The 11,031-nt window shown below is 41.3% G+C and overlaps 1 protein-coding gene across 1 annotated transcript; it reads left to right on the plus strand.

Annotated features, from left to right (window-relative positions):
• The first annotated feature begins 307 nt into the window (after positions 1 to 307).
• SPRY3 (sprouty RTK signaling antagonist 3) lies at positions 308 to 10,453 on the plus strand. The gene is made up of 2 exons (XM_032265297.1): positions 308 to 728; positions 6,401 to 10,453. Exon 2 carries the CDS (start codon positions 6,507 to 6,509, stop codon positions 7,371 to 7,373), a length of 867 nt encoding a protein of 288 aa, XP_032121188.1. The 5' UTR covers positions 308 to 728; positions 6,401 to 6,506; the 3' UTR covers positions 7,374 to 10,453.
• The last annotated feature ends 578 nt before the right edge of the window (positions 10,454 to 11,031 follow it).

The following is an 11,031-nucleotide window of genomic DNA, read 5'->3' on the forward strand; positions in this document are numbered from 1 at the left end:
ATAATCACACAGTGGCGGTATCTATTGCTCCGTAGAGATACCCTGTGTCTACAACAGCGGTTTCTGCTGCTTCTGTTCATCTGTCAAATTGGAGGAGAGGGAGGCCGAGGTGGAGGCGGAGGCGGAGGCAAAAGAGAAGGAGGGGGAGGAGGTAAAGGAGGAAGCAAGGGAGGAGGGAAAGGGGAGGGCAAGAGGAGGGGAAGGAAAATACTGGAGGAGGAGGGGGAAAAGAAACAGGAGGAGGAGGAGAAGGGGGAGGAGAAAGAGGCGGAGGAGGAGGGGGAGGAGAAACAGGAGAAGGAGGAGGAGAAAGAAGAGGAGGAGGAGAAAGAGGAGGCGGAGGAGAAAGAGGAGGAGGTGAACAACTTACCCTGCTGAGCTTTCTTTGGGGAATACGTGCATCAAGATTTAGATCTGCCTGTAAAATCTATACAAAGTATATGCCACTACAGGTCTGACTCGCCCCCTCCCCCGTTTTTTTGTTTTGTTTTGGTTTGTTTTTGGTTTTGGTTTTTTATTTTTATTTTTTCTGTTTTCTCTGTTGTGTCAAAGAACAACACAGAACTATCTCTGTTTCTGGCTCCACTGCCTGCCAGTGAAGGAGTTTTCATTCAGACTTTCCGAAGAGAGGTGGAGAAACCTGAAGACTCAGGAGAAGAAATCCTTTGAGCCAGATGGAGCATTAGTTCTTCTGCTTTTTCTCAGCATGGATAAACCTTTTCCTCAAGGTAAGCCATAGAAATTAGCTCTTAAAGACCCCAGAATTCTTTCTATGCAATGCACAGATTGCCATTCATTCCAGCCATCCTGTGCTGTCTCTGTGTGTGCGTGTGTGTGCGCGCGCGCGCCTGCGCGCGCGCGCGCAAGCGCATGAATAAAATAAAAACCCCTTAAATTATATTAAAATAAATCAGCTCTTGCAGAAAACTATCCATATTGGAAATGTGTTAATCAAAATAGATTTTCAAAATAGTCTTTTTGTAGGAGAATGTCAATTTAATTTCTAGCCTGTTAACCTTTAAATGCATTTTGGTACTTGTCTAAACCTCTCATAACGCAGCCTAACCACCCAAGCTGAGGACAGAGAGAGAGCCCGTGCTAAGGCCAGTCTGGCTGCCCAGCGGGCATCCTGTCAGCGTGGGGCTAGCCTGCTATTGGCTCACAAGTCTGGGCTGTGCATCGTTCAGATTTCATCACATCACCTTGCCCTGGGTAGAAATGGCGCAAGCTGACACGGCATAACCCCCCACTTACATTGAGTCAGAGCAATGATTTAGAAATCTCTGGATCTGTGCCTGGGTACGTGTGCACATGTCTCTGTGTGGCATATGGAAATTTTGTCAAAAGTGAGAACCTGTGAGCATGTCTAGTTAGCCAATAGGCATTTGATAGGACCTAGGGCAATGGTTTACTGCACACTCACTTCCATGCAGCTAATTATAATTATCGTTCACCTCTGCATGCTGCAAACCAAGTTGGATGAACAGAAAACAAACCTTGAACTCTTAAGCAGAAAATCTGTTTTTAAATGCAAACTGTTGTTGCTTTTCTGGGACTATTAAAACCTCGCGGTAACATGATGTGTTATCACATTAATTTGGATATATCAGGTGTTAAATCATGTTCCCCAAAAGTCAGCTGCATTCATAAATACAAATAAGGCACAGGCTAGCATAGTTTATCCACAATGAAATATTGGTCTTGCTCTCTTTGCCTCTAAACAAATATATACTAAGACATTTCTATAACGTTCTATATATTTTGTCTCTTTGTGTTCTGTTTTTAGGTCTCTCTAGCTGTGAAACAGTCTAGATAGTGATCTGAGTTACTTGGATTTGAAGATATTTATTAAGAGTTGAGGAGTTGAGTAGTGAGGAAGTAAAGAACCTAAAGGAAAGGAGACTAATTCTTCCTGAAAGACTTTTGCAACAGAGAAATGCAATCAACAAACCCAACATAAAATTTAGAGCATCTGGACAAGAAAGGCCTTTAAAACCCCTCCTTTTATACTCCCTCATTTTGCAGATGAAGAAACTGAGGACCAGAACATAGGTCATTTGCCTACAGCCACACAGCAAAGTAGAGCAGCATTAGGACTAGAACTTAAATTTCTTGTGTCATATAAAAGGATTTGGGTTTTTAAAAAAGATTCCTACTTCTTACATGAACAACCAGCTTCTTAGCATTTTCCTCAGAATTAGAAGTACGTGAACTCATTTGGTATTACAATTTTTCCCTGTATCATTCATCACTAAAAGACCTATATCTTTAAAAATTCAAGGTCTTAAAACTGCAAGACTCCCTGGTTTGAAATAAACTGCTACGAGTCTTAATGAAACCTTTAAAGTAATGAATAGGACTAGGGTAGCAAAGTGACAAGTTAAGAGTTAAATGTGGTGAGAACCTGGCAGCTCCAGCAAGATGTATGTGGTAGGAGGGAGGCCCAGTCAGTGGCAGAGAGGTTAGTAATGTAAACTATATACAACTTGCTATTTGTAAGGGGGGAGTGCTTTGATAGAGATGCAAATGCTTTTGCACAGAGAGGGATTTTTAGAGAGCAGACTTTGGAACAGTAGAACTAAGAAAACATATAACACCATAGCAGAAATTCCCCCTATGTTTGCTTTCAGTTATTCTGAGAAGGAGTGTATATAACAGCAGAGCATAGAAAAAATCAACACACCTAAGAGCTGTTACACAGTAAGGTACAAAACAGCATTGAACCCACGGGAGTGGGAGAAAACAGAAGCCAGGCTCTCCTCTTCCCCCCTCTTCTTTGAAATCAACATTGAGTCATACTGTATCAGAAAGGATTTACCATAGAAATCAGAACTGTCTTAAGGTGTTGGCATAGAAGGGCTTTGGATAGGAAAGTTTTCAACTTTATTCTCAACATGGCAGACTTTAGGTTCCAGAGAAAAAATACATTTTCTTTCATTAACAAACATTAGCATTTCTTGAATGGGCTTAGCTTTCTAGTCCCTAAATTGGCATAAGAAAAGAATTTTTTTTAGGTTGAACATGGCAAATTCAGGGCTACAGAAAAACTGTTTAGAAAGCTATGAGCACCTGGCCAGACAGACCGGGATGGGAGTGGGTTTACAATGCATCATTCATTACTGCAGAGGCACTACGTGACAAAAATCACTAGATCCCATCAATGTGCAGCCAAGACCTGTAATCACCTTTGCTCTTACTTAATAATATGTGATGTGTATATCCTCTCTCTCTCTCTCTCTCTCTCTCTCTCTCTGTCTCCCTCTCTCTCCCTCTCTCTCTCTCTCTCTCTCTCTCTCTGATTCCCTCTTTCTCTCAACAGAATATGGAATTGACCAACTGCACAGTCAGTTTCTTAACTGTTGCTCACAATGAATGGCTCTTTAATGGGTGGATTTCTGAATCATAAACATTCATGTAGTGGTAGTTTTTCATCTAGTCTATGTGCTGCAGCAGTGTCTTTCCTATTCCCTTCTCAATATATTTTCCCTCATACCTTCCTGTACGTATCTATTTCAGTTTATCCCATTAGCCAGATCAGATTCAGCACGTCTGGAATGGCAAACAATTTATTGTCATTCAATCCTTAAATCCCACTCAACACCCTGATTTTATTCAGGTCCTACTGCCAACTTCCACATTAGATCCCAGAGTCTATTTGAATAAAAGATTCTACAGAGCATGAAGAAACCTTCTAAGTTCATCCTGTCAGTCCCCTTACCTGTAAGCAAGACAGTACATCATTATTTTAGACTGATGCCCACAGCTACCTTTAATCATCCAACCAAGCATCTCCACTTATCAATCTTGCAGAAATCTAATCAATATTCAAATACAGGTTTTCAGCCTAAACACCATGTACCCTTCTGCTCCCTAGACAGGATCCCCTTTGAAAATAATTCTCATTATTTGTTCTGAGTCATTTATATTATGACCTAGATTCCTTCCAGCTTAGCTTTCAACCTTCTGGGCATGTCCCTGAGGTGCCTAGTGACATCCCTGGAATCCTGTCTTTGGAATCTCAGCTGTTTATCTCCTGTAACTTTGAGACCTTATAAAGCTTCCTTTAAATCATTGCTTCCTGGAATTTTCAATATGTTTTGAATCTAGTTTCCTTTGGAAAATCAATGAGTCTAAATTATTTTTGGCACGTATATTATTGTTCTTACAGTACAAAGGACTTGCAGGGCTCTACATATCCTTTAGCTGATCAATGGGACATAAATCTATTTCTCATAAATTTGTCAAAAGACTCTCCCAGTCCCAAGTTCCTACATTTACTACCCTCCAAGCCAAATGAACAATGTGTCCTTTTTTATTTGGATGTCTACATGAAAGCTGCCTGTTCCTTTCCAATTCTGAGACTATGAATCTATAAAGACACAGCAAAGATAGAGGTGGCAGTTTGCATGAGCCTTTGAGTGCAAGTAAATAAAGGAAACATACAATTTACTTTTGAATTCCCAAATAACTAAGGGCACATTGCCCACCTTACTGTCAAGGACTTGGAGATGTAGAAGACATGGATGAAAAGAATTATTTTGTAAAATTGTGTAGATATAGAAGGAAATACCATAATGGGTCAAGGTCCTTCAAGATCACCTTGTTCACTTCACATATATATCCTTCAGTTTCACATAGATGGTAAAACTGAGGCCCAAAGAAAGCAAGCGATTTGACAAAAATGACATAAGTATTTGAGTCTGAGAGTTTCTATAATTTTTATTTGCATTATTTTGTGCTGCATTTATTTAACACCAAAACAACTAGGTAAAAAGTAAAATTTTTGTCAGATTGGTTGATGTGATGTGCTAAAAAAGTTATTTTTAACCAAATTAAATATTTTCAAAACACGAACAAATGTAAATTCAGCTAATCAGATTTACATGAATATATAGCCTTCAAAGTCAACTGAGTCTGGTCATATTATTAGCCACTGAGTCCTTTATGAACTGTATCCTTGTTTTTCCTGTTATTGAGCTTTGGGCCCATTTCAGTGTCGTGTTTGCTTGCTTATGGAAACCTAATCAAGCACCATCTTCTCTCACTTGTTCATTTCTATTATTCATTCAAGCTATCCATCACATACAGTAGTGTGAGTAATTGATCTATTTTGAGGAGGCCTGAAAGCTGATGGACCTCAAATATATACTTTATTCATGCTAGTGTTTCCTAGGTCCTAATGCCTCCAGCATGTTTCCTGGATTTGTGTTGAGGTTTCCTCAGGTACACATTTTTGGCTCTTCAGTCTTCTAGGTGGTGTGATACTACAGTCCACTATTTGTACAATATTTTCCCCATGGTCATCATTGTCAGCTCTAGGCTTGGTAAAATTCTTCAGGGAGTGACCAACCAACTCTTCCTGATTGTGGTACGATGGAAATGCAAGCATATGCTTTCTAGATATTCAGCCTAGCTTAAATATGGTATAAGAATGTCACTGCTCTTTAAGAAAGTCAGTTTATTGTGTAAGGTAGTGATAGAGAAAAGAAGTCCAAGCAGATTCTGCTTGGTAAGTCCCATCAATATGGAGTTGACTCCAGGTAGCGATAGGTATAATTACAGATAAGTTTTGAAATAATTCAGGACTTGTCTTCTATAGTTCCTTGATCCCCAGTATTACTCCCACATGTACAAAAGTTTGATTCTGGAGCCACCATTCCATTTAAAAAGAATCACCTCCTTAGTAAGTTAAAGCAGCCAATAAGGTGAGGAGAACTGCAAGATGATTACTCTTCGCTTTCTTATGCTCTTGAGAAGGCTTTTTTTTCCTACCACACTACAGACAGCTTAATTCCTGCCCTCTGTGTGTTTGCTGTATCTCTGCCTTTATTGCATTCTCCTCACTTGCCTGTATTCACTGAATCAAGTAATGTCCTTTCTCATCTGTTTATTTCTGCTTATCATAAATGACACTGAAAAGATAATTTTGATTGGTTATGTATATATAATATGTATATATATATATATATATATATATATATATGAGCAACTTCTCGTGTAGACTTTTGAGGTTTTCTCTTCTGCTTCAGCATTGCTTCAGAAAATAGCCTTTGCATTTAATATTATGTTCCATTTGTATTAGAATTCTGATGCTCAAGGATTAGATGTCTCTGCCAGCAAATACCTGAATGAGCTAGCTGCTCCTATAAAACTAGGCATTTGATGGAATACAAAAAGAATCAACTATCTGATCTTTGTTCCCAAACTTCTTTATAGTCTGCATGGGATGATCAGATTTGGCTATAAAGAGGTAGGTGAGGTTAATTACAGAATAAAGGTGTAGCATGAAGGTTACTATAAAGTAATTGAAGGTAGTGGTGGTGACAGGGCCTGAGCTTTTTCTTGCAAAGAACTTATGCCTGTGTGTTCTCATTTACTGTTTTTATTCCTTGTCTCCTAGGATTTTTTCATGTGCCCTGAGGTCCATGTAACTGCAAGGGCTCCTCTTTATCACCATAAGTGCCACCCTGACCTAAAACCACTCAGAGCTCAAAAATCAAGTCAAAATGGATGCTGCGGTGACAGATGATTTTCAACAAATTCTGCCTATTGAACAGCTGTGCTCTACTCATGCTAGCAATGACTATGTGGAACGGCCTCCAGCCCCCTGTAAACAGGCCCTCTCTAGCCCTTCCCTTATTGTGCAAACCCACAAGTCTGATTGGTCTCTGGCTACCATGCCTACTTCTCTCCCCCGCAGTCTCAGCCAGTGCCATCAACTGCAGCCCTTGCCTCAGCATCTGAGCCAATCTAGCATTGCCAGCTCAATGTCCCATAGCACCACTGCCTCTGATCAAAGGCTCTTGGGCAGCATTACACCCTCACCTTCAGGCCAATCCGTCATCCGAACACAGCCTGGAGCAGGGCCCCACCCAAAGGCTGATGGTGCTCTGAAGGGTGAAGCTGAGCAATCTGCAGGGCACCCCAGTGAGCACCTTTTCATCTGTGAGGAGTGTGGGCGCTGCAAGTGTGTCCCCTGCACAGCAGCTCGCCCTCTCCCCTCCTGCTGGCTGTGCAACCAGCGTTGCCTTTGCTCTGCTGAGAGCCTCCTTGATTATGGCACTTGTCTCTGCTGTGTCAAGGGCCTCTTCTACCATTGCTCCACTGATGATGAAGACAACTGTGCTGATGAGCCCTGCTCTTGTGGGCCTAGTTCTTGCTTTGTCCGCTGGGCAGCCATGAGCCTCATCTCCCTCTTCCTACCCTGCCTGTGCTGCTACCTGCCTACCCGTGGATGCCTCCATCTGTGCCAACAGGGCTATGATAGCCTCCGGCGACCAGGCTGCCGCTGCAAGAGGCACACCAACACTGTGTGCAGAAAGATCTCTTCTGGTAGTGCACCCTTCCCCAAGGCCCAGGAAAAGTCTGTATGACCTTCCCACAAGGTGGATTCAGAGCTTTTCTCCTTCTAGCCCTCAACAGTAAAGCATAGGCCTCATCTTTGGAGAAGGGGAGGAGTGATAAACTAGCCAAAGTTAGGGCCTCTCCTCTTTTGTTCCTGCAGTGTCAGGGGAATGACCAAGTACATCCTGGTGCAGGATGCCTTGTTCTTTCTCATAGTATCTATCCCACTCCTCTTCAGTCTTTTTACACCCCGCCAGCTCAGCCCTTAGGGCTGTCATGGCAAATTCAGGTGATATATAGGTATGAGGTTTGAACACTGAGGACTGACAGGGCCAGCAACGTGGAGGTTTAGGGGCTCCCCAATGTAATACCTCTCGATGCAGGCTCTGATTGTCACTCTGTTTTCCACTGTGCCTTTGGAAGCTTTCTTCTAATATGGTTTTCACAGGTATATGTGGAACAGCGTTCAACCTTCCAGGGAATATGACCCCTTCTCCCTGTTACTGCCCTTCTCTTCTTTACTCCTCTCTCCTCTTTATTCTGTTCTGTATTCCTTTCCCCTTCACTCTCACCTTCTCTACTTTTACTTTTTCTCTTTCTTCTTCCCTTTCTACTTCTCCCCTCCTTTTTCAGACTGATCCTTTCCCTGCCTGTATTTCTATCTCATTTCATCCATATTTGTCTCCCTCCACTTGTCCCTCTTCCTCTAACATGTCCAAAAGTGCTGTTTTTCCATAGATGTTTCCTTAGACACCAAACTTTGCTATGCTACACTATTTACTAATTTTTATTAAGGGAAATGGATTACTGTAATGAACTGATCACTAGCAATAGTCTGTATCCCGATGTGTGTGTGTGCTCACAATCACGCTCACCTGTTTGTGAGCACATGAGGCAAAGTTATCTTACATTTCCAGGTTTAACTAGTTGGAATTTTTCTCCCTGTCTCAATAATCAACTTATCATACTGACAGATTCCACTAGCATGCTGAGTAGGATAGTAAATCAGGATGCTCATAACTTTGTATGTCTGACCCAAGTGCCAAAGGCAGACGTGCTTTATAGCTAAATGAACGAAGCAAAGGATATTACAGAGGTATGTTCTCTCTTAGAAGCTAACTGCCCTGAGACTGCATGGCTCAGGCCTTAATAATGGACATAAAAAGTCATAAAACGTTAGAGCTGGAAGGAATCTTAACTATTAATCTAGTTCAATGCCCTTATTTTACAGATGGGAAAACTGAGGCCTGGAGATAGGAAGGGACTTGCCCAAGGCCACACACTGAGTTAACAGCAGAATTGGGACTGGAATACAGGCCTTCTGACTCCTAGTTCATTATTCTTACCCCTGTACCACAGTGAGTCAGGGGACTTTTTCCTAGGGCTCTATTAACAGTGACAGAAAGCCATTCCCATTCAATAGCTTTTCAGGAACCATGCCAAGTCAGTGTGGTGGTCTTTCTCCAGTGCATGGTGGGTAGCTAATTAACTATCAGGTGTTGAGGCTGCCCCAGTGGACATCACCTTTGGCTCTGTCACCTTGTAGAAGCTCCAGTGTGGAAAAGAAAACCTTAAAGAAGCTCTTACCAAGCTGTATCTTCGCCATTGCATCTACTCTTTGCTGCACACACTGTGCTTGCTCCTGGCTTTGTCTGCAATGGCAGCTGCCTGAGAACTAAAATTTCAGCAACAGTGAAAAACTGAGATGAAAGATGTATAATTCAGAGAACTGAATTTTCTCTTAAAAAACAGAGAGCCTGTGCTGTGAACCCCCTTCAATGGGAAAAAGCTGCAGTGGTGATGGCAGGCTCCTAAAGACTGCTGCTGAAAGACACAAGAATTATACAGTTCCTTTCTTTAAGTGAATCCAAAATTCACTGAGGAATTCAGAGATTGAGGGCACTTGCTTGAAATCAAGGTGCTCCAACGTAGTTTAAGATCTCCAGACTCTAAATTTATAGATCATCTCTTGTAGAGTGTGCATGGATGTGTGTTGCAGGGTGGAGAGGTGGGGAGAAGTGTATAGTCATACATGGGGGAAGAGGGGACATCCATGTCCTTTTGTTGGAAATACGTGCCACTCAGTCTTTGTTGGTTCTGAATCCTCCTGAAGTGTACTGACATTTGGGCTGCACATAGCCCCACATCTTCACTTACACCTCCTCTTCTAGAATTGCTTTGCTCTATTTTTGTATATACAAATATGTTATGATAATGATTAATAATGTTAATGATATTGCTGCAAATGGTGCCATATATAAGGTTAAGCTTCTTGGAACATTTATAAACCCAAACCAATACCTGTAACTTCATATGTTGCTTTCAGATCCTTCAATTTTAAGTAACTTTTTAATCTTACAAGTCTGCTATATTGTAATTTACACTTATCTACCCCTAAAACCTGTGCCCAGTTCTCTGGGCCAAGCTGGATGGTGATGAGTAGCAACACACACTTTTCTGCTTCTGCCTGAAATGTGCTTAGAGCTCAGTTATCTAAGGATTCTCTGACACTAGTGCATTGTTCCTGGAGCTAAAGTTATTCTATGGATGTTTGCTTATTACTTTCAGGCCCCAAAATAACACAAGCCTCTCCTCCTTGATAGCTCCTTGATATCCCAATCTTGCAGTCCTAACTCAGGCAAATTGTGCACTGCCAGAGGGGCCCTGGGTTCTGCCATACACCCAGAGGAGCCTTTCTCAGTGTGTTTCTAAATGGCCTTACAGTTGGTAGAAGAAACTGAAGGGTTACTCAAATGCAGTTGCAATCTGCAATCTGCTGCTGAGTCAGGGCTTTCACTTGTGTCCAAGTTGGCCTGATATGGACTGCATCTGGTTTACGTATAGATGGGTCCTGTTGGGGTATGCGCATGGACGTGTGAGTGAGTGTGCATATGTATCCCTTCTGTGATTTTATATATATATATATATATAATATATATATATATATAATATATATGTAAATATATATTCACACATCTCTATATATTTTAATGTATTACACATGTATATTTAAAATATATATGAAAGAACTCTAAATCCTGCAGGGAGGCTCTGTTTTCATTATTTTTGTACTTTGTGTCATGTCCTGTATAAACAGGAATATTTAGAAGTGTTTCCTGCTTAGCATTTTTTGGCAGTTAAATTATCTGTTAGCCCCTAACTCTACTGCTTTCTACATATTGGTTCCTTGATACATTTCATATGGCATCAGCCAAGAGTTTTCCTGTGGTTCCAGCCCATCTTCCCTCATCACAATAGCAATAATAAATACGGTGAACAGCTACATAGTGCTTACTATGTGCTAAGCACTATTTTTAGCATATTATATTAGCTCGTTCATTCCTCACAATTCTACAATGTAGGTATCACTCAAATCTCTATTTTACAGATGAGAAAACTGAAGCACAGAGAGGTTAAGTGACTTGCCAAAGGTAACAATTGTAAATGGTAAAGCTAAGATTTGAACCTAGACTGTCTGACTCCCAGGTCCATGCTCCAGAGTCAGATGTAAAAGGCTGGAGCACAATGTAAACCATTCTGGAGTAAGAAGCCTCACATGGTGTATAGTTCTTGCCCTAACTCTGGTTCACCTGCAAATCAGGAGTTAAAACAAGTATTCTCCTACATTAAAAGTAAAGCAGTAGTTACAGACATCATATATTAACTGTCTTGGTTTCCAAAATGGTG

This window comes from Sapajus apella, unplaced genomic scaffold, assembly GCF_009761245.1.
Source record: "Sapajus apella isolate SASKATOON/1434 unplaced genomic scaffold, GSC_monkey_1.0 scaffold149, whole genome shotgun sequence".
Classification (NCBI taxonomy): domain Eukaryota; kingdom Metazoa; phylum Chordata; class Mammalia; order Primates; family Cebidae; genus Sapajus; species Sapajus apella.